This window comes from Pseudochaenichthys georgianus, chromosome 4, assembly GCF_902827115.2.
Source record: "Pseudochaenichthys georgianus chromosome 4, fPseGeo1.2, whole genome shotgun sequence".
NCBI lineage: Eukaryota > Metazoa > Chordata > Actinopteri > Perciformes > Channichthyidae > Pseudochaenichthys > Pseudochaenichthys georgianus.
Window position 1 is genome coordinate 36,270,361 of NC_047506.1, and position 24,981 is coordinate 36,295,341.

At 45.1% G+C, this 24,981-nt stretch overlaps 1 protein-coding gene across 1 annotated transcript in view; it reads right to left on the minus strand.

The window, feature by feature from the left end:
• LOC117445024 (desmoglein-2.1-like) overlaps window positions 1-24,702 on the minus strand; it is a 60,076-nt gene extending 35,374 nt beyond the window's left edge. Inside the window, exons 1-2 of the mRNA XM_071203033.1 lie at window positions 24,433-24,702; window positions 20,028-20,234 (exon numbers count right to left, since the gene is read on the minus strand). Of these exons, the coding sequence (XP_071059134.1) occupies window positions 20,028-20,234; window positions 24,433-24,702 (477 nt within the window). The remainder of the gene's footprint in view (window positions 1-20,027; window positions 20,235-24,432) is intronic.
• Between the last annotated feature and the right edge of the window lie 279 nt (window positions 24,703-24,981).

Consider the following 24,981-nt stretch of genomic DNA (forward strand, 5'->3'; position numbering starts at 1 on the left):
AATGGGAGAAACCTCAGGGAGAGCAACAGAGGAGGGATCCCTCTCCCAGGACGGACAGACGTGCAATAGATGCCGTGTGTAAATCGAAGAGATAATACATTTTACAGCATATAGACCGAATGTTAGGAAATGCATGTGTCTGTAATAAGAAGATGAATCCACGAGGATGTCAGCTACAATCCTGTGGAAGCCATCAGGGAAGCAGCATGACGAGACCCAAGGCAGGACCGCAGAGACAGGTTTAGCCACGACCCGAAGTCCACGACTTAATCCAGAACTCAGGATAGAGGATCCAAGACACAGGACTACAGCAAGAGGATCAGCCTCGACTCCGGATCCCGGCGTAGATATAGATACAAAACAAGAAAAAAGATTTGTCTGGGTTAATCGGAACAAGAGAATATCAATCAATCAATCAATCAATCAATCAATCAATCAATCAATCAATCAATCAATCAATGTTTATTTATATAGCCCAATATCACAAATGTTACATTTGTCTCAGTGGTCTTCACAGTGTGTACAGAATATCAGTATGACAATACGACACCCTCTGTCCTTAGACCCTCACATCGTACAAGGAAAAACTTCCAAAGAAAACCCAGTTTAAAGGGAAAAATGGGAGAAACCTCAGGGAGAGCAACAGAGGAGGGATCCCTCTCCCAGGACGGACAGACGTGCAATAGATGCCGTGTGTAAATTGAAAAGATAATACATTTGCAACATAGGTAGTCCAAATGTTTGGAAATGCATGTGTGTATAATAGGAAGATGAATCGCGCTCGCGATCCAGGACACAGGACCGCAGGATCATCCATGACTCCGGATCCCAGCGTATATAGACACCAAAAAGAAAGACATTTGGGGAAGCTGGGTTAATCGGAACATGAGTGTACGCGGGTATAGACAGAGAGAAGGAAGAAGTAAGATGTCCCCCGACAAACTAAGCCTATATCAGCAAAACTAGGGGCTGAATCTAATCAGCCCCTAACTATAAGCTTTATCAAAAAGGAAGGTCTTAAGCGCACTCTTAAAAACGGATAGGGTGTCTGCCGCCCGAACACAAACTGGAAGCTGATTCCACAAATGTGGAGCTTGATAAGAAAAGGCTCTGGCTCCCATTGTACTTTTAGAGATTCTAGGAACAACCAACAACCCTGCATTCTTGGAACGCAATGCCCTAGTAGGACAGTAGGGTATAATGAGTTCTTTAAGGTAAGATGGCGCCTGCCCATTAAGGGCTTTGTAGGCGAGAAGGAGAATTTTAAATTCTATCCTGTGTTCTATAGGGAGCCAGTGTAAGGCAGCCAGAACAGGAGTAATGTGGTCCCTTTTCCTAACTCTGGTTAGTACACGAGCCGCAGCATTTTGAATCAGCTGAAGCGACTTGATTGACTTCTTGGTACTACCTGATAATAAAGAGTTACAATAATCCAGCCTAGAAGTAACAAATGCATGGACTAGTTTCTCTGCATCGTTTTGAGGCAAAGATATGCCTGATTTTTGCAATGTTACGTAGATGGAAGTAGGCGGGTCCTTGAAATTGATTTTATGTGGGCGTTAAAGGATAAATCCTGATCAAATATAACACCAAGATTCCTTACAGTCTCACTGGAGGCCAAATTAATGCCATCCATAGTTAGTATGTCTTTAGATAATTTGTTTCGTAGATTCTTCGGGCCAAGTACAATAACTTCAGTTTTGGTCGTGTTTAACATCAAAAGTTTAAGGTCATCCACGTTTTTAAGTCCTTAAGGCAGTCTTGAATTTTATTTAGATGATTAATTTCATCAGGCTTGATTGATAAATATAGTTGAGTATCATCCGCATAACAATGAAAGTTTACAGAATTATTCCTTATAATATTGCCTAACGGAAGCATATATAATGTGAACAAAATAGGTCCGAGCACTGAGCCCTGTGGCACTCCATGGCTAACTTTGGTTTGCGTGGAAGATTCATCGTTAACACATACAAACTGAGAGCGTTCAGATAGATAGGACCTAAACCAGCCTAAAGCAGTTCCCTGTATGCCAACTAAGTGCTCTAGTCTTTGCAATAGGATATCATGGTCGATAGTATCAAATGCAGCACTGAGATCGAGCAAAACAAGAATAGAGACAAGTCCCTTGTCTGAGGCTATTAGAATATCATTTGTGACTTTAACCAGAGCTGTCTCTGTGCTATGATGTGTTCTAAAGCCAGACTGAAAATCTTCAAATAAATCATTGTTTTTTAAGTAATCACACAACTGTTTTGCGACCGCTTTCTCAAGAATTTTTGAGAGGAACGGAAGATTAGAAATAGGTCTATAGTTGGCTAAAACCTCTGGATCGAGGTTGTGCTTTTTAAGAAGCGGTTTTATCACTGCTACTTTGAATGATTGTGGAACATAGCCTGATAATAAAGACATATTCATAATATTTAATAAAGAAGTGCTAATTAATGGAGAAACTTCCTTCAACAGCTTAGTTGGAATTGGGTCTAACATGCACGTTGATGGTTTAGAAGAGAGAATCATTGAATGTAATTGTTCAAGGTTAATGGCTGAAAAGCATTCTAGTTTACTATCTAGTGTAATATTAGAACTTACGTTTCCGGGAGCTGTTGATAACACTATACTGGTCGAAGGCAAGAGGTCATTAATTTTGTTTCTAAGAGTAACAATTTTATCGTTAAAAAAGCACATAAAATCATTACTACTGAGTGCTATGGGAATAGAAGGCTCAATGGAGCTGTGGCTCAGACACAGACAGAGAGGGAAAAGGTCATTGGATAAAAGTTATTCTTGATAACCCTCTAGAAAGATCTCATGAACTTCCCCACTCAATGTATCAAGACCCGAGCAGTTCTATTAGATATAGGATAAGAAATGGAGATAGGGAGCACAACAACCTATCTCTTCGTCAGATGCACTCTCCCGCTTATCTAAGCGACTCTGTACCCCGTTACCCTCTACAAGGCCATAGACCAGCAGAGGGAAAATGGGGGGTGGGTAAGGGTTTTTAAGAATAAACCGCGAGGGTCTAAGGGAAAATAGATGAAATATAAGGTACTATATTTTAAGTAATCCTATCTACTATTCCTATGTTCTCAGTACCCAACTTTAATCATTACCCTCTCTCGTCTGGGCGCTAAGAAAGGAGCCCTCAGCCAGAGCAGCAGCAGCCAACAAGCTGACTGTTGCTATCTGTAAACTATGCCGCCGAAACATAATTTCAGACTTCGGCGTCGTCAGATCTGATGGTCATAGGGCGCCCATTTCAGCGCCCTGTGTGTCTGTGAGTTGTTTGGACTCATATCCAAGGTGACGCTACAGTACTTGATGAGGATGGCTGCGTCTGCAGGTGGAGACTCCGGGTGCTAGTGGATCACCGTAGCAGTAGATTAACATTTACATGCTTATTGTAGTTGTAAGGGAAATGCCTGTAGCACTATGGAGCATATGTGTGGGCTGGACCTGTATTTTACAGGAAAGGACGGAGTGAGCAGAGGGTCGAGTTGTCGATTCTTGTTCAGTTTTCATCTTCCTCACCCTCTCAGAATTTGAGTTGCGCGCGCTGCTAAAGAGATGCGCTACCATGGAAACCAAACAATGGTGTAGAAATGCAGGACAAATATGACCCCGGGAGGAAACCGGGAGAGGGCAATGACATCGGGAGTATCCCACGAAAATCGGGAGGGTTGGCAAGTATGACATACACACACACACACACACACACACACACACACACACACACACACACACACACACACACACACACACACACACACACACACACACACACACACACACACACACACACACACACACACACACACACACACACACACACACACACAGACAATGTTCGTATTTAGTCTCCTTTTAAATGGGAATTCAATCATTTGAGTGTTCCCAAAGCACCAGTGTTTTGCAGTTGGTGTGGGCCTACTGTACTGTTGCACAGTTTATACTGTAGAAACTATGTCCAGGACAAGGTATTTGGAAGTTTTGGAAGATTCATAGCTAACCACACTGAAGATTATGGATTATCTCATATTTTTAAGCCTCAATTTGCCCCCCCCCCCCCCCCCCCCCCCTCCCCCCCTCCCCCCCTCTAACATCACCAGAAGTAATAATTTAAGGGGTCATTTCTCAACATTTTCTTCCGGACCACCCTAGTATGGTTTGGTCAGCATTTCCATAGCCCCACCAAAAATATTTTCCATCAGCCACCACTGATAATAGGTGACCTTTAATACAATTATAGCTGGTTCCACAATCCAGCTTAAAAAAGGAAAACAAGGGACAAACCAGAGAAAACAAGGAGCAAATCGACAGTTAACAAACATAGACAAGAAACATGGGCAGGAACCTTAACAAGTAGAACCAGATCAGGGGGAACGTTCACGGTACAATGACAACGGACTGAAAAATAACACTTAGACAGACAGGTATGAGACATGCCTGATTACACTAACAAGACACAGCTGGAGAGGGCAGGTAAACACAAGAGAAGCATGGAACTCACACACAGGTAGAAAGAACCCAGACAATTAGTAGGAAACAACACAAAGACAGGAAGTAAGACAAGACACAAACATACAATCATTTTCTAAATATTGAACAGGAATTTAAACACAAAAACAAGGATCATCACACATCCCCAAAAGAGTCCAGCAGGGTGGGCGCAGAGGGTCTGGAGGAGGGATTCGTTGGGGAATGACCAAGGCTAAAAGGGTTAATGGAGGAGGCTTCAGACTCAAAATCCCGAGCCGTAAGGTGTGAGAGGCAGGCACATTTTTCGAAGCTCTATTAACTGACATGCAATGACTGGGACTGATGGAAGAATCTGCAAGGAATGAACTAGGAGCAGAGAAATAATCATTTATATTAAAAGACAGCAGCATCATAAGAGGCCAACAAGGGTGACAGAGTGTGTCAGTGTGCTGAAGGACAGACCAGCTATCCAGGCCAGTCTCGAAAGAAGTTCCAAGGTGTAAAATGCTGCTGCCGGAGTACTGACTGGAAGTATTGCTGATATCGTGTCTACCATCCTCTTAAAATACTCTGTCCAACAATATAAGTCTCAGGAAGAAAGGTTGTTTAACGCTTATTCAAAATAGCAGAGAAATATGCATTCTTGTTCTCAGGAGGGGACAATGACAGAGGATTATTGGAAAAGTACACAGTAAGTACTTCATAGTACTTGTGGGGGTAGTTTCACTAGTACTGAGTCCAACAGGATCAATCTCATGAAGAACTAATGGCAACAAAAAAGAATTCCCTCATCAAACTCACTTAGGCCTACTGATGTTTTTTATCAGTAGGTGATTTTGACAGAGTATTTCTCAAAAAATACACAGTAAAAGTACTTCAATGTATTGTAAGTAGTATGCTAACTAATACAAAGTCAAACAGTATCAATTCCATTAAGAACTAATGGTAAAATTGTATTTTTATCATTCATCAAAGATAGCAGAAAAACATGCATTATGTACCCTACTATAGAGGGGACTCTGACAGAGGATTACTCACAAAGTACACAGTAAAAGTACATCATTTCATTTCTGGTAGAAGTCAAACTAGTACCGAGTCCAACAATGTAAGTTTTCTTAAGAACTTGTGGTAAAAAATATTTGTATCACTCGTCAAATATAGAAGGAGAAAAAAAGGAAGAGCAGCTGATTTGAAAAAACAAACTCACAGTGCAGAATCGCTGTATAGTTTACATCTCCTAACAATGTTGTCCATTTTAGACACAGGCTTATCATATTTACAGCCCTTAATAACATTCGTTTTCTGGGCTCAAAGTGTGTCTTGGCCGTTTTCATTGTGATCGCTAAATTCCCCTTGTTTATAATAATCACCGTTCCTTCAACAGGATACTGTAGTGATTCAAAGTGTGATTTTAGCATACGAGTGCTTTTGTTTTGAAATCACTTCCGTGAGTGTCGTCTGCGCTCTTATTTTGTAAGGTAACTTCCGGTATCAGAATATGGAACAACTGCCGTTTTTTTGTTTCTGTTTTCGAGTGATTTTATTTTTTGTTTTGAGAAGTAGAAAATGAAAATTATCCAGTTTTTTAAGTTTAGTAAATCCCTTTTTGACCATGATAAAGAAAAACGCCTTGTATTTCAATTTTGGTTTTTCAATTTTAAAACGAAAATTAAATATCCAGTTGTTTTTAGTTTTTCAATATCCTTTTGTGAAAAGAAAATCCAATGACCAAAACATACACTGACCGAAGGATGCATCAGGTGATCAAAAGGTTTCCAAGTACAGAACCTTGCGGTACACCATGATTCACTTTGATTTGCATTGAGGATTCATCGTTGACATTTACAAACTTAGACCGTTCAGATAAATACATCGTAAAAGTTAGTTGGGGAAGGCATATGGGAGAAACGCAGTCTAGATACATCAGATTTGAAGATAACTTCATCAATTAAGGGCAGTAGGTGGTTAATTTGTGTTTCTCAGGGTTATCATTTTATCATGAAGAAATCTCATTAAGTCAATACTACTGAGCGGTATAGAAATAGAAGGCTCAATAGAGCTTTGGCCCACTGTCAGCCTGGCATTGTTCTTATTTCTTCTATTAAAGATGACTAATCAGTCATGACTAACCAGCTGCTCTAGCTTTACGGAGAGTCTTCCCATATTTGTTAAGATGATCAATCCAAATTAAACAAGACTCGTTCAGCTTAGTGGAACGGCATTTCCTTTGAAGTTGTTTGTGGGTGTCAGGGTTATGTAATTGAGTCCAATGGCCTATATAGCGCCGGCAGCACTTTCAACAACATGCTCAATTTGGGGGGGGGGGGGGGCTGGTTAAGTTGGCATAGGAGTCCTCCTTTACACAGAGACATGGTATTGAGTTAAATGTAAGGCAAGGCAAGGCAAGTTTATTTATATAGCACCTTTCAAGACAAGGCAATTCAAAATGCTTTACAAAAATGAAAGAAATTAAGAAAATGGCATTTAAAAAACAGTCATTAAAAAGCAAAGATAATAAATAAACATTAAAAGAAAAAATACATGGATACAAGTTACAGTGCAGTTTAAGATATGAATATTTGGAGCATAATAACTGAACGCTGCTTCTCCGTGTTTAGTTCTGACTGTGGGGACAGAAAGCTGACCAGTCCTTGAAGACCTGAGAGATCTGGATGGTTCATAATTTAGCAGGAGGTCAGAAATGTATTTTGGGCCTAAACCATTCAGTGCTTTATAAACCAGCAGCAGTATTTTGAAATCTATTCTTTGACACACAGGAAGCCAGTGTAAAGACTTCAGAACAGGAGTGATGTGATCCACTTTCTTAGTGTTAGTGAGGACTCGAGCAGCGGCGTTCTGAATCAGCTGCAGCTTTCTAATAGATTTTTTAGTGAGACATTAAATGACATTACATGTCACTTTTATCCAAAGCGACTAACATACTCAGTACTGTGGGCAATTCCCACAGGAGCAATTTGGGGTGAAGTGTCTTTCCCAGGGACACAACGACATGCTGACTGCAGTGGGGTTTGAACCTGTGACACCCTGATCTACTAGCTCATTTACTGAGATGTTAGCAGGGGCAAATGTGGAAGAAAGATTCTGAGTAAACAAGGCACGTGCATTGTTTTTGTTTTTGGTAATGATGTCAGAGAAGAAAGACTGTTGTGCGTTTTTCAATTCCAAATTATAAAGGCGAAGTCTCTCTTCATAGATTTCAAAATGAACCTGGAGATTTGTTTTTCGCCACCTGCGTTCAGCTTTTCAACACTCTTTTTTCTCTGTTTTCACGGTCATGGCCTTTCTCCATGGAGATATTTTCTTCCCAGTCACTTCCTTTACCTTAGTTGGAGCAATGGCATCTATAACATTTTTAATTTTTGAATTAAAATGATCTACTAGCTCATTTACTGAGATGTTAGCAGGGGCAAGTGTGGAAGAAAAATTCTGAATAAACATTTCCCTAGTGTTTTCAGTTAAATATCGCTTTGTGGTTACCTCTTTTTGAACATTTTTGTGAACAGAAATAGAGCTCTCAAAGAAAACACAGGAATGGTCAGAGAGTGCAACATCAGTCACCACAACCTTAGAGATATTCAGACCGTTTGAGATAATTAAGTCCAGAGTGTGCCCCTTATTGTGCGTGGGCTCCGTCACATGCTGAGTCAGTCCATAGCTATCAAGAACACAAAACAGTTCTTTAGCCTCTCTGTCCTGGGGGTTGTCAACATGGATGTTAAAATCACCAACAATGACTAGACGGTCAAGGTCAATACACACTATAGACAGCAGTTCAGTAAAGTCATCAAAAAAGCTTGCACAGTATTTGGGTGGTCTATAGATATTTAGGAACAGAGCTCGAGAGGAGCATTTCAGCTGAAGGGCCACATATTCAAAAGAAGCAAAGTTCCCATAAGATGTCTTCCTGCATTGAAGGGAATCATTGAACAGAATAGCAACTCCACCCCCTTTCTTATGCATTCTTTCCTGACTAATAAAACTAGAGTTATGTATGTCTCTTTCCTATAGCTATAGCACTTTCCAGGTGGGGAGACTAATGTTTGCCTTATGGCTTGTGGTCCAGTAACAGGACATTAAAAGTTATTAAACATTTCCAGATAAAGCGGAATATATGGACAGACTGAGCTCAGTGCTAAATGTACCTGGTACACCGCAACAAAAAAAAACTGGAGACTAAGAACAAGGCTTCCAAAAGAGTTATAATTCAGTTTCAGTGTAGGGTTCTTGAGTCGATGATGGCTGCGACTCCACCTCCGGGGCGTGTGCCTGATAATAAGTCATTTAGCACTTCAGGTAAATAGAGATCTTACGTTAAAGAGTCCACATTTAATTTTGTTTAATTAAGTTTGATGGCACTGTTGCAGGTGTGTTGCACACACCACCCATCAGCTAGGCTGATCATCGCCCTTGAACATTACAGGTACAAAGGCTTCAAAGGATCTATTGTGATATGCACAGCTACAGTGTAGGTATGCAACGAAAAACTTAAGTCACAGGACATATAAAAACAAGACATAAAACAAATAAAAAACAATACAAATAGCATAAGCTTTGGAGTTTATCAGTCTTATTGCCTGTGGCATGAAACTGTTCCTGAATCTAGTGTTGTCCTGATACTGTGGTACCGCCTTGCCTCGGCAGCAGACAGAACAGTTTGTTACTGGGGTGGGGGGTGTCTGATAATCCTGTGGGCTTTCTTCCCGATCTCTCGGAGTAGAGGTTTATTTTTATGAATTCAATAAATAAATAAATATCCTGAATATGAGCTAGTTTGCCAGTTGAATACAGTTGATAATTCGTTTTTTTAAAGCAACAGGAGGGGATTTAGGAAGGGTGGAGTAAAATGCCAGAGCATCTGTCAGAAACATTATGTAAGGTGGCACAAAGACAAGTTCAAACCAATCACAGGAATAGTTTATCAGCACAACTCTTTACAATAAACCGTCTTCAACACTGACTGAAACAGAACATTTCCAAAATAACACCAGTAAAGACTCAAAATCAACCAAAATCTACATAATGAACCCAATTTTGGGTTACAGTACAGATTGTACAGCTACAACCTAGGACATTGGTTTTAATGTATAATTTCCTGTAATTACACTCCACCAGACCTTTTAAACTCGACTTTGACTGCAAACCTGTTTCCTGCGTCCATATACCCTCCACATCATGGAATACATTAACCTCATCAGTTCAAGCATTTAAACATTTTAAAAACAGATACTTTGCTCTGCTGTCTTCTAGTGTGTTGTGTGCTACCATCTAGTGCTTGAAAAGACAACTGAAATCAGATGATGTGTCATCTGAAACCTTTTCCTGCATTTCCTCACTCATTAAGGCTAGCTGACAAACTAAACAAAAAAGACATTAAAAAAATATATTTTTGAATTATTCGTTTGATATTTAAACCTTTTAACTGCCATCATTATTGTCTTTTTTTATCACTCAAACAAGATTTTTTACAAAAGTAAGTGGGCAACAGCAACATTTAAAGTGTGTTTGCCTATGAATCCCAGTTTACATGTAACATTCAACTGCTGTTGCTTCTGATAGCTGATTGTCAACTCCTGCACTGACAAGGTAGCCTACTTTCCGCAGTTGAAAGAGGAAAAGCAGTGGAAAGCACCTGGTACTAAAAGTGAGTCAAGTCGAGACAAGTCTAGCCGTAGCATGTGGTGGAAATGCAGCTTCAGTACAGTAGTGTGCAGAAGTGAGATGTTTTAACATTTAAACATTTGAACATACAGTATACATACAATTACGAAAGAATAAACATAAAATAATATGTATTGTATTAGGTTTTAGCCTTAATAAGATCTAAGAATAAAACATATTTATACTTTTAAAGAAGTGTATAGAACTATAGGTTACTTACGTAACCCCAGCACTCAGAGTAACATGAAGTGAGATGTCTCACTATGGGATGTGCCTCATCGCGGAGCAAACAGAAGCATCAATCTCATTACGTCAATCCTGATTGGCTGGTGATCTTGACGTCAACGTCAGGGGAAATCACCCCCTATAAGTAGCCTGCGCCACGACGCATGCGTCATTCAAAATAAGCACCTCTTCTCGCTTCACCATAGCAAGGAGGGCCGTCTGGTGAGACATCTCACTTCATGTTACTCTGAGAACTGGGGTTACGTAAGTAACCTATAGTTCTCATTCATAACACTCCGTTCGATGTCTCACTATGGGATATTGTAGCTCCCGTATTGCCAGACGAGCTTATCTCGAAGATCACCGATCAACCAGAATTTAACAGGTGGAGTCCCGACTCAACAAGGTGCCCAGCACTGCTCGGGCCACGCTTGGAGCGGAGACGTCCAGCCTGTAAAAGCGGACAAAAGTGAGCGGCGAAGACCAGCTTGCCGCTGCACAGATATCCTGGATGGAAACACCCTTGAACAAAGCCCAGGATGTAGCCAGGCTCCGAGTCGAGTGAGCCCGCAGACCCAAAGGTGCTTGCAGATTCTGACTCGTATAGGCCAAAGCAATCGCCTCCACGATCCAGTGGGATAGTCGTTGCTTAGTAACAGGCTTACCCTTGTGAGGTTTAGCCCAGGACACGAAGAGTTGGTCATTAAGACGAAGCTCTTTTGATCTGTCCATATATGTGTGCAAAGCCCGGACTGGACACAATAGATCCTGCTGCTGCTCCCCGGAGGAAACCAGCTGCGGAGGAAATGCCTCAATGTCAATCGGGGTACACGAACCAACCACCTTTGGTGTAAAGGCAGGGTTGGGTTTCAACAACACTCTCGTTTGCCCTGGGGCGAACGGAGTGCATGAGGGATGTACAGACAGTGCATGGATATCGCTGACCCGCTTGGCGGATGCCAGGGCCAGTAACAGCACTGTCTTGAGTGACAGATGTTTCATGTCAGCTCCTTCCAGGGGTTCAAATGGGGTCATTTTGAGCCCATCTAAAACCACTGCCAGGTCCCATAAGGGCACCAGCGACCTGGAGACAGGGAGGAGCCTGCGAGCTCCCTTCATAAAACGGCAAACCAAAGGATGTTGGCTAGCCGTCTTACCCTCAAAGCCCACATGGCATGCAGCAATAGCAGCCAGGTACACCTTGATCGTGGAGAAAGCTCTGTGTTTATCGATCAAGTCCTGTAGAGATGATAAAATCACCCCGACAGGACATTGAAAAGAGATGTGTCCTTCTTGAAGGCACCACTCCTCAAACACCCTCCACTTACAGTCATAGAGAGACCTGGTGGAGGAAGCTCTCGCACTCTGAATAGTGTTTATCACCTTCTGAGGGAGTCCCACTGTATTCAGATTGTACCACTCACGGGTCAGGCCCATAGTGCCCCGCGCTCTGGGCGTGGGTAAAGGATCGCTCTCCCCGCCTGAGACAATCTGTCCCTGCGTGGTGGGGGCTGCCACGGCTGCCCGCACAACAGCTGATATATCCCCGCCAGCCCGTATATTGCGGGCTAGGGCGGAAACATCAGAGTAAGTGTGTGGCGTTGCTCTTTCACTCTGGCCTGAGTTAAGGGGAACAGAACCAGGGGTGGGAACGCGTACAGAGGACCCGGAGGTCAATCGTGTACGAGTGCGTCCCCGCCTAACGGTGCGTTTAAATCGTGCATTAAAGAGAACGGCTGTCATTGAGCATTTTCTCCCCTTGCGAACAGATTTAACGCGGCTCCGCCGTAACGCACCCACAGCGGACTCTCGATCCTTGGATGAGGAGTCCAGTCTGCATAGAGTGGTGCACCCTTTGACAGTAATTCTGTCCCTAGGTGCATAACACCCGGTACTTGTGTCGTTCTCAGAGAGAGGAGACGTCTGCCGCTCCAAGGGATCAGTTTGTGGGGACACACATTCACGGAGGGGAGAAGGAGGGGCTGTCACGCCGCTCGCTTCTTCTTCCTCGACTGCTGGCCGAAATTCTGGGTTGGCTGAGCCTGAGCTGCAGCCGGAACCGGAGATTTTCTCGGCCAACTTGCCCTCGTCTCCAGCCTGGGCTGGGGACTCGGGATGGGCTGCGACCTCTGCGTCTTCGGTGTTTTAAACCGAGCAGAGTTCGAGGCAGCTTGGGTGTCGTGAGTATCTCCTGCTGCATGCTCCTTAGAGCCAGCTGAGATGTCACGCTTACGGCCCGTCCACACAGCGGCGTGCGCTGACGCTTGCCGGCGGGCGTGTCTGACACTCGACCAACAACCAATCACATGAATCTCCCGCCCCTGACACACAAGCAGCGGTTTGATTTGCTAGAGCTTGTACTGGCATATGATTCGATTGGCTGACGCCTCGCCGAGGCGTCAAAAGTTGAACATTGCTCAACTTTTGCAGCGAGACACGCCAGCTACGCTCCACGTCGCTTCCCACGATGCATTTCGGCTAAAAGTGACGTCACCCCATTCAAAGTGAATGGGGAAGCGTCAACGCACGCCGCTGTGTGGACGGGCCGTTACAGCTCCAGCCGGCACTGCGCGTGGCGGTGGTGCCTTCACAGACCCGTCAATAATCCACCTTTTGAGAGATGCCGTTGCTGCTCTTAAAAGGGGAGAAAATTGGTTTGATTGATTTTCTATTCATTTTTTTGAGCTGCGCCCTCGGCCCTCGGCCTGGATGCGTCAGCGGCAAATGTTTAATGGCAGAGGAATCAACCAACGTGTGACATGTGTTTGTGCGGACTTGAGGATGGCGTTTAGGCATCTCTCGAGGCGGCGGGAACACATTCATGGAGGGGAGAAGGAGGAGCTGTCACGCCGCTCGCTTCTTCTTCCTCGACTGCTGGCCGAAATTCTGGGTTGGCTGAGCCTGAGCTGCAGCCGGAACCGGAGATTTTCTCGGCCAACTTGTCTAGTCTGGCCGCAGCGCGCTGACACACGGCTTGTAGGTCCATACTGAGACAGGGCGAAGCTGGTGTGCTATCGCCGAGAGAGCAGCCATCGCTCCCGGCTTCGCAGCCTGAGCTGGTGACACGAAGACGTCGTCTTCTTGCTCATCCGAGTCAGACAGGAGGAACTCAGAGGTGTACTCTTCGTCCTCCATGTAGTCTAACTCCAGGACATCTTCCGCGGGTGAAACCATGGTGAGGTCCAGTCGGGAGCCCCAGCTTGGTATAGCGTGGGGCCCCGTTCCCGCGTTTCTTGCCACCACCGGATCTCGGCCTGATATGGCGCGGGATTCCGGTTCTGCGGGTGCCGCTGTCGGTGAGCCCCAGACCGCAGTGAGGGGCTCCATCTCTGCGGCAGACGCCCCCGTGTCTTGATTGCCGGTCGGCAGATCAGTGGACATGAGGGGGGTCCCGTCCCGACAGGTTAGCTTGTTGCGCTAACCTTCGGTGGAGGCTCTTCACGGTGAGGCGGGCACAATGTCCGCACGAGCCGGGGTTGTCGATGGCCTCCTGGGCGTGTTCCAGCCCGAGGCAGGACGAACAGATCTGGTGTGAGTCTGTGCCTGACACTTTCAACCCGCAACCGCAGCGCCGAGCCTCCGAGTTCCTGACTCCTCTGGTGTGAGGGGGAGAGGCATCCATCTCGTTCGCCGTGAGGCATGGAGAGGGTCCGCTCATGACAGGTACGTTCGAGAAAAAAGTATTTACCGATCTGTCTTTAATCCGGGGGGGAAAAGGACAGCGTGGGTCTTTTTCTCTCAAGGATATTACCTGGTATGGTAATATTCCTGTAATCCTTTTCTCCTCCGTGGAAGAGAGAAGAAAAAAGTGTCCTCGCTACCGTGGTGTCGGTAGTGAGGGAAAAAACACAAGTTAGCAACTGGTGTGTTGCTAACTTGAAGTCAAAACCTTACCTTACTCCAGAGGAAGAACGGCGAGGTTGACTATAATACTCCTCTGTGAGAGAATAGGGTAGCCGGCTAACGCCCGTCGACCAAAAATGAGCTTTGGGTTCAGTCTGTGGACGAGATGTGCTCTGAAGCGAGAAGAGGTGTTTGAATGACGCATGCGTCGTGGCGCAGGCTACTTATAGGGGGTGATTTCCCCTGACGTCGACGTCAAGATCACCAGCCAATCAGGATTGGCGTAATGAGATTGATGCTTCTGTTTGCTCCGCGATGAGGCGCATCCCATAGTGAGACATCGGACGGAGTGTTATGAATGAGAACACTTTTTTTTCTTCTAAATTATTTAATGTGCATTTAACTTTGCAGTTTCCGGGGAGGAGTGGACATCGAGGAAGATGGCTGCTTAAGTTCGTGGCTCCGGCGCCATCACCATTTATTTTGCTTAAATATCCCACTATCAGTGATACTTTTTATCTCAATCACGAGTTATTAGTCCCAATAGTCATCTGTTACATTTAAACATGCCGAATACTAAAAAAACTCAGAAAACCGTAGTTAATGCAACTCAACAACACCTGGTTAACCTGGTGCCTGCGAATGTCTCACCGGACATGTCGGTGTTGAACTCAGCTGCTACTGAGCCTACCAACACCGCGATTCTCGAGCTTCTTCAAAAGCTATCTGAGGACCAAACAAAGCACTTTACTGACCTTCGGAAAGAACTATCGGAAACGCGGAGAGCCGTTGTTGCTGTTGAGGAGAAGCTAGCTGACGTGCTTACCCGAATTACCAGTGAGGCCCGGCTGGATATGCTGGAAGACACAGAAGACCGGCGCCGCAATTCTCCGCCAGCCCTGGCTTCGGAGGTAGAAACGCTGAATGCTAAGCTAGTGGAATACGAGGATAGGGATAGGCGGGTGAATCTACGCATCTATGGATTCCCGGAGCATTCTGAGGAGAAAGATGCTTTATCCTTCCTGAGGACAGCGCTGCCGGACATCCTTCAGACGGATTTTCCTGGGGGCCTGGATTTGGAGCGTGCTCACAGGTCTCTAGCGCCAATCAGGCCCGGGGCTCCACCGAGACCTTTCGTGGTGCGTTTCCTGAGATTCCAGCAAAAGGATCTGCCTGGATGGAACCCCCGACCCGCGGGGCGTATACGTAGACCATAGTTTTTGGACTGCCTTTTTCTTTCTACATTTATTTGTTTCATTCTTTTATTATGCACTGACCACATGTAGACCGGTAAGTCTTTCTCTCGTATTCCTAGCCAAGCATAATTTGTCCTGTGTGTATGTGTGGGCTGCGTGTGTGGTTGTCGCGCTGGCGGTGTGTTTGTGGCATAGGTTTGTGGGTGTCTATTAAGTATGAAAAGCCCAAAGTGCCATAATTGCGCATCCGTGCTCGCGGGTGTATGGTTGGCGTGGTGGCCGAGCACGGCCTGTGTTTGTGCCTATATACGCGGGATGGAGTTAAGAGTGTACGGACGCTGATGTGTATAGGCTTGGTGGGAGAGTGCAGTGCGAGTGTATGCGTGTGGGCGTTGGGCAGGCTGTATGGCTGGGCATATATCGACATTCCATGTCAAAGTGGTACAAACTATTATCTTGTTGTATCTCTTTTTTTGTTTATTTCACATGCTCTTACGTTACTTGGCCACATTTACATTTTTCTTTTGATTATTTGATGTTGTGATGGATCTTTTGCATGTGTGACGCGTTGCTCAGCAGTTCGCTAGATCATTGTCTAGCAATTAACAGATATCACCTGATCGGTGATGGTGCTGCCCCTCTTAGGCAGTTAGAGTTCCCAGATTTGAGTTATTTGTCCAGTTAGGGACTTATCAGGAATGTCGAGGAGGGACATATCTTCTCACTTTTCTTGGGTTGTTTTTTCTTTTTTGGGCAAGGTTTTTTTTGGGATCCAGATCACCATATCCTGCTTGTTGAGGTGACTATACTTTATATTGTATTCTTACTCTACTCTACTTATGACTAATCTCAATTTAATTTCCATTAATGCCAGAGGACTGAATATCCCACATAAAAGGACCACTATTTTAGGATTTTTGCAAGAGAAATATTGACTTTGCCATGATACAGGAATCACATTTACTCATCAAGGATGCGGCCCGCTTTGCAAATAGGCTCTATCACCCTATTGTCTTTTCGTCTGCTCCTACGAAGACCAAGGGTGTGATGATAGTTTGTAGGCGCAAGCTGAAATTTGATCTGATCGGCTCTTGGACAGACAAAGAGGGGAGACTGGGCATTGCCAAGCTTCGTCTGGACGGGCAGAATATAGCATTGATTTCTGCCAATTGATTTCTGCCAATGCTCCCAACACTTTTGAGGCTGGCTTTTATGACCAATTAACCAAAACTCTACGGGATCTCACAGGCTTTCGTCTGGTTATGGGCGCAGATTTCAATGCAGTATGGGATAGCAATATGGATAGAACAGGTGGGGCAGAGAGTAGAGACCAACGTCTCGCTTCTGATCCGTTACGCCGGTGGGTGGCCCAAACAAATATGATAGACATCTGGCGTGTGATGAATCCCTCCATAAAAGATTACTCTTTTTTCTCAGGTAGACATAAATCCTTTTCTAGGATAGATTTTCTCTTCGCGTCCAAAGATCTATTTCATAATGTTCGGAAGGCTTTCTATATACCAGTTACATGGACTGATCACAAACCCATCTACTGTTCTGTCACACTTAGGGCTGTCCCCACTAGAGCTCCCAGATGGCGTTTTAACTCCTCACTGCTGCGTGACGAAACATACAAGTCTCAGTTTGAGACTAACCTCCGTGAGTTTTTGGGGTTCAACAAGGGGTCAGTGTCTGACCCGAGATTTTTGTGGGAGGCATCAAAGGGCTTTATTAGAAGCAACACCACTCTCTACGCATCCACCCGAAACAAGGAACGTGCAGCTAAATTGGAAGCATTAGAACTAAAGTATGCTGCTCTCGATGCTAACTTACAACACCATTACAGCGATTCTGTTGCTCTCCAAAAAGACCTGATAGAAAAAGAAATTAATTCTCTCCTCAGACGCCGTTCAGAATTTCTTATGCACAGAACCAGACAGACTTACTACTTCCACTCCGCCAGACCTAGCCACCTGCTGGCCTTGAGGCTTCGGACCAATGAACATTTTGCTGATATTTTCAGTGTTAAATCTATAGATGGCACTGTTCTAACCGATCCCAAGAGCGTGAACACCACCTTTGTTTCTTTCTACAAGGATCTGTACAGTTCGGAGAGTGGCTTTGTCCAATCTGAATGCGATGATTTTTTAAATAATATCCAAATGGAGTCTCTTTCTGTCAGCGACTCTGAAAATCTGAATGCTCCCATCACACACCACGAAATTGAGAAAGCAGTAATGGACATGCGTAAGGGCAGGTCGCCAGGCCCAGATGGTATTCCACCCGAATTCTATCTCACCTTTTGGCCCTTGCTCGGCCCCTTGCTTGTAGAGATGATATTATTTTCTATTAAGGAGGGTTCATTTTTGAGAGACGTCAACACTGCCCTGTTATCCTTGCTTCTTAAAAAAGGCAAGGATCCGACAGAGTGTACTAGTTACAGGCCCCTCTCACTCTTAAACACTGACGTAAAGATCTATGCCAAAGTGCTGGCTAGGTGCCTTCAGTCTCACATGACGAATCTAGTACATAGCGATCAGACAGGCTTTATAAAATCCAGGCTTGCCGCTGGCAATGTAAGGTAGGCTATTACACATCATAGATGGGGCCCAACATCTACCTTCCCCAGCTGCAGTTCTCTCACTTGATGCGATGAAGGCCTTCGACCGCCTAGAATGGCCCTTTTTGTGGTCGGTACTCGGGGCAATAGGCTTTGGCGCCCCTTTTATTGACATGGTCAAGGTGCTATATAAAAACCCAACAGCTATGGTGCTTACAGGCAAGGTATGCTCTAGGGTTGCACGATTTTGGGAAAAAATCTAATTGCGATTTTTCTGACAAATATTGCGATTGCGATTCGAATTGCGATATTTATTTTTTAAGCGACCCAATGGAAGTTTATTGTAAAATGCGGCCATAACTCCGGCTAGGAAGGTCGTATCAACGTGCTCCCGTCTCTAGCACCCCCGCAGCCCGAGCTACGAGTGAAAGAACTAAACTTACATGAAACTTCCGTTGGGTTGCTTTAAAGTCAAGCTTCAGTTTCAGATTCTCCCTGTAATAGAAACACGTGATGGAGCATCACTAACCTGACTCAGATGGTTCACCAAACCATCTAAAGCTCCATTGGAAGCCATTTGGAAAGGGCAGGCGCTTTCAGAAGCACTTGGCAGGTGATTGGATCTATCTGTCTATCACCTTCTATCATGGGCCACTTCTGATTGATTAACAATGGCTGGTACATGTGGAGCACAGCACTTATGGATGACTGACACACAAGAAGGGAAAAAAAAAAATGTGAAAAAAAAAAATATGTAAAAAAAAAAAAGTTTAAAAAAGTTAAAAAAAATCGCAGGCTTTGCGATTTGATAATCGCATCATCTCGAATCGCGATTTCGATTTAAAATCGATTAATCGTTCAGCCCTAGTATGCTCCCCATCTTTTGCTATCTCGAGAGGATCAAGGCAAGGCTGTCTGCTAAGCCCCTTGATATTTGCGCTGTCACTTGAGCCGCTGGCACACACCATTCGTCAGTCACCCACGTTATCCCCAATCTCTATTAATGGTACGCATCATCATCTTTCGTTATATGCTGATGATGTGCTATTGTATTTGGGCAATGCTGTACAATGTATCCCAAGAATACTGTCTATTGTCGATCGATATGGTCAGCTTTCTGGGTTTAAGATAAATTGGCAGAAATCTGCTTTGATGCCACTTAACCAGGCAATGATCAATGCACCTGTCCCTCCATCTATCCCAGTTGTCAAAACTTTTACATACCTGGGGATCGACGTTTTTCCTTCGATTCAGACAATAGTTAAACATAACTATGGTAACACGCTTCATAAAATAATTTTCACACTTACGGCCCGTCCACACTACAGCTTCGACAGCTTCAAAAGGGGTTTCCAACACTTCTGCCCATTCACTTTGAATGGGGTGACGTCACTTTTCGCCGAACTGCATTGTGGGAAGCAGAGCGGAGCTTTCTTGGCGTTTCAGGCTGCAAAAGTTGAGCAATGTTCAACTTTTGAAGCTTCTGAAGCTTTCGGTGGAAGCGTCAGCCAATCAAATCATATGCCAGTACAAGCTCTAGCCAATCAAACCGCTGCTTGTGTGTCAGGGGCGGGAGATTAATGTGATTGGTTGTTGGTCGAGCTTCAGACACGCCGAGCTCCAAGCTTTTTTTGAAGCTGTAGTGTGGACGCGCCGTTATAGACCCCTGGCGTCACTGGGTTTTCTTTCTTTCTTTAGTTTTGTGCTGTTTTTGTACTGTATTGCATTTTATGTTATTGATTGTACCATTTGTTTAATAAATTAAAAATGTGATCACAAAAAACTTTGTAGTTTCCTTTTGAATAAGGTAATGTCAACACAATAACTGTCATCATTACTGGCATCCTTTAATTACTAATAGATTATTAACCATAACTCTAATCTGCCTCATCTAATTTCTCGAATCAGTCTAATGGTAACTGTACAGAATGGAGCACCTTTAGCAGCATCTCATGTTAGCATGAACCTCATGAATCATCAATTTTTTTTTAATGTAGTTCTGGCATCAGCACAGGATTCATGTCCCCTCTCCCTGGTCCTACTCTGCCACTCTGTCGCCTCTTGTTTATACGAAGAGGTAGGGACCCAGCAGTGTTCCCCTCGTACAGAATCATGGTCTGCAGGCTGCTGACAGGAGCTTCAGCCAGCAGCATGGTGCTCTGCAGCTGTGGTTGAACTATGTAGTTCATCGGCTGCATCACAGTGGAGCTGATGTAGTAGACAGGCTGCTGCTGCTGTGGTACGATCACCTGAACAGGAGAGGGCAGCAAGTGATAACTGTGTTCGTTATTCTCGCGTCCAGGAGAGAAGCTTTAAAAAGGAGACAAAATTGAGTCTCTGAGAAGTTTCAAATGTGTACTTTAATTAATAAAAAAGGCGTGGTTATGTTACAAGCAGAAGATTGTTCAGTCAGGAGAGAAAGGCGGCAGCTTCCTCTCGCAGTGGTCGGTCGTCCAGAAGAGAGCCCACAAGCATTCGTCCTTCCTGCTTGCTGGCTATTTGCTCCTCCTCTCTAGGGGCTGTGGTGACGTAGGAGACTTCCCCCTCGTTCTTCTGTGTCAGATATTGCGTTAAACAGAGGATTTCGACATTTTACATTCATTGTATAACAAGACACGCCTATTCTCCTCCTAATCTCTTTCATGACTTTTCATCTAAATACATTTCAAACGCTGAAATCAACACTCTAAAAAATACAGGAAATACTTCACAGCATTTTGGTTTCCGGTAGTTCCGGATGTTGTCACATGCTACCCACGTCTGTAAACAGTGGCCGTGTCTCAATTCAGGGGTTGTATCCTTCGGGGTACGCAGCCTACGCGGTCGACGCAGGATGCGGCCGTCAAGACCGCGTAGGCTGGACCGAGCGGCCTACGAAATGAGACGGTCTAGCCTACGGAGCGCTTCGTATTTACGTCACGTGATACGCACTGTTCGGTTGCGTTGCTCCAGCAGCCCGCTAGCAAATTAGCTGAAAAGGATCCAGAAATGCTCATAAGTGTACGTGGTACCAGAGCACCCTAGGCAGAAGGTCCATGATCGATTTCGTTATCGTATCATCGGACCTGAGGCCGTATGTTTTGGACACTCGGGTAAAGAGAGGGGCGGAGTTGTCAACTGATCACCATCTGGTGGTGAGTTGGGTCGAGTGGCGGGGGACGCCTCTGGATAGACCTGGTAAGCCCAAACGTGTAGTTCGGGTGAACTGGGAACGTCTGGAGGAGGCCCAAGTTCAGGAGGCCTTCAACTCGCACCTCCGGCGGAGCTTTTCGGGCATTCCTGTGGAGGTTGGGGACATTGAACCAGAGTGGTCGGTGTTCAAAGCCTCTATTGCCGAAGCCGCGGCGGGGAGCTGTGGTCTCAAGGTCCTAGGTGCCTCAAGGGGCGGTAACCCTCGAACCTCCTGGTGGACACCGGTGGTCAGGGAAGCTGTCCGACTGAAGAAGGAGGCCTTCAGGGATTTGTTATCCCGAGGGACTCCCGAGGCAGTTGCAAGGTACCGACAGGCCCGAAGGGCAGCAGCCTCACCCGTGGCCGAGGCAAAGCAGCGGGTGTGGGAGAAGTTCGGAGAAGACATGGAGAAGGACTTTCGGGCGGCACCAAAGTTGTTCTGGAAAACTGTCCGACACCTCAGGAGGGGGAAGCAGGGAACCATCCAAGCTGTGTACAGTAAGGATGGGACGTTGTTGACCTCAACTGATGGAGTGTTAGGGCGTTGGAAGGAGCACTTTGAGGAACTCCTGAACCCGACAACTCCGCCCTCTATGTTAGAGGCAGAGCTGGAGTATGACGGGGGAACAACACCAATCTCCCGGGGGGAGGTCACTGAGGTCGTCAAACAACTCCACAGTGGCAAAGCCCCGGGGGTGGATGAGATCCGCCCGGAAATGCTGAAGGCTCTGGGTGTTGAGGGACTGTCATGGTTGACACGTCTCATCAACGTTGCGTGGAAGTCGGAAACAGTACCGAAGGAGTGGCAGACCGGGGCGGTGGTTCCCCTTTTTAAAAAGGGGGATCAGAGGGTGTGTGCCAATTACAATTACTACTCAGCCTCCCCGGGAAAGTTTACTCCAAGGTACTCGAAAGGAGGGTCAGGCCGATTGTCGAACCTCAGATTGAGGAGGAACAATGCGGATTCCGTCCTGGTCGTGGAACGACGGATCAGCTTTTTACTCTCGCAAGGATCCTGGAGGGGGCCTGGGAGTACGCTTATCCGGTCTACATGTGTTTTGTAGAAGGCGTATGACCGAGTTCCCAGGGAGTTACTGTGGGAGGTGCTGCGGGAGTATGGGGTGAGGGGGTCTCTACTCAGGGCCATCCAATCTCTGTACTCCCAAAGCGAGAGCTGTGTCCGGGTCCTCGGCAGTAAGTCGGACCCATTTCCGGTGAGGGTTGGCCTCCGCCAGGGCTGCGCTTTGTCACCAATCCTGTTTGTAATATACATGGATCGGATTTCGAGGCGTAGTCATGGGGGAGGGGGTCTGCAATTTGGTGGACTAAGGATTGCACCACTGCTTTTTTCAGATTATGTGGTTCTAATGGCTTCATCGGTCTGCAACCTTCAGCACTCACTGGATCGGTTCGCAACCGAGTGTGAAGCGGCTGGGATGAGGATCAGCACCTCCAAATCTGAGGCCATGGTTCACAGCAGGAAACCGATGGACTGTCCACTCCAAGTAGGGAATGAGTCCTTACCCCAAGTGAAGGAGTTCAAGTGTCTCGGGGTCTTGTTCTCGAGTGAGGGAACAATGGAGCGTGAGATGGGCCGGAGAATCGGAGCAGCGGGAGCGGTACTGCAGTCACTTTACCGCACCGTTGTGACGAAAAGGGAGCTGAGCCAGAAGGCAAAGCTCTCTGTCTACCGGGCCATTTTCGTTCCTACCCTCACCTATGGTCATGAAGGATGGGTCATGACCGAAAGAACGAGATCGCGGATACAAGCGGCCGAGATGGGTTTCCTCCGCCGGGTGGCTGGTGTCTCCCTTAGGGATAAGGTGAGAAGTTCGGTCATCAGGGAGGGACTCGGAGTTGAGCCGCTCCTCCTTCGCGTCGAAAGGAGCCAGTTGAGGTGGTTCGGGCACCTAGTTAGGATGCCACCTGGGCGCCTCCCTAGGGAGGTGTTCCAGGCACGTCCAGCTGGGAAGAGACCAAGGGGTAGACCTAGGACCAGGTGGAGGGATTATATCTCTTCGCTGGCCTGGGAGCGCCTTGGGACCCCCCAGTCAGAGCTGGTTGATGTCGCCAGGGAAAAGAAAGTTTGGGGCTCTCTGCTGGAACTGCTACCCCCGCGACCCGACCACGGATAAGCGGGAGAAGATGGATGGATGGATGGATGGATCCAGAAACTTTACTTTAAAATATTTTGGAGATCACCGTCGGAGATTAAATAAAGAGAACCATGGCCAGGTAAATAAGATGAAGCTGTTCCTTTAGCCCCCAGTAATGTTACACTAGTAAGTTAACAAGTAATAGCTGATGTAATTTAATCATATTTAAAATAAGTCTTAATTTCTCTGTACTAATAAAACAATATGTTTTTTGAAGGAACAAAAGCATGTTTATTAGATTGATTGTTAACAATATTAGTGTTCTAATCTTAATAGCTGTGATTATAACAGTTTATATTCTCCTTCTTCCCCTAAACCTGCCCAGATGATGTCCCACTGACCCCAGGTTCAGCAGCACCGTGCCCCCCCGCTCTGCTGAAATACACAATTAAACATTTTCTATGACCCATTTTTTGTATTAATAAAATTAAACTGAAGACAGTTTAATGACCTAGAGATATCCTATTATTCCACTGCTTATGTACACATGTACACATGAACTCCAGTTTGAAACCCGCTCCCGCCCCACTGCGTCAGGCCGTTGTGTCCTTGGGCAAGACACTTCACCCGAATTTGCTCCTGTGGGTATTGTCCACAGTAGATGACCATTACATATATGATCTGTATGTGTAATGTATATTTGTAAAGCGCTTTGAGAGTCTTTGATAAAGCGCTATAATAAATATAAGGATTATTATTATTATTATTATTATTATTATTATTATTATTATTATGTTGTAAATAATCTTTAAAACCTCAGTAAATGAAATAAACAATGTGTTTAACAATTACAATTTAATATTGTATTTTCATCTTATCACAAAGTAGAGGTAAGAATATATCCTACCTCTCTCTGCAGCTTCATGTCTTCTATTATTATAACTTTCATCATTGAGATAGAGGAAATCAATCATGTTATTTAACATCACCAGCAGTAACACAAATATCAGCAAACGTGTGTTTATGGAGTTGTTTATTTGTATTATATGTGCAGCAAGTATATAGAATCAGCTGTTTGGGGAATCAGACAGACTCAAGCTATAATCGTTAGATATCTATTAAAAGAAAGGACACATACAAAATCTAATTCTGAAACTAAGACACAAGTCTTTACACGGACCCTTTGCATCTTTCGCCCTGGGATGATGGGGATTGCTGGATCTGGGATGACGGGCGTCGATGGATCTGGGATGATGGGGATTGCTGGATCTGGGATGACGGGCATTATGGGCATTGCTGGATCTCGGATGACTGGCATTATGGGCATTGCTGGATCTGGGATGACTGGCATTATGGGCATTGCTGGATCTGGGATGATGGGGGTTATGGCAGAGTGCTTTGCCTTGCACAAAGCGAGGTGCTTTACAAAGTCTGATTTGCGAGCCAGCATGGATTAGCAGTAGCAGCAGTGGAAATGATATTCCGGTCGGCAATTTAATCCACATCTGTGAATGGTATACCCTTAAACATAAGAACATAGAATTGTAGTATTATTATTTTGTGATCATATTATTTAAAAGTGTAAATTATGAATACCAAACATCTGGATCAAGTAACTGGTCACCACAAACAAATCATAGGACTTGTTTTGATGTATTGCTCAAATGGAACTGATCATAACATTCAGGCTGCTTTTAATGCAGACACATTGCAACTCCATTTGCATTTC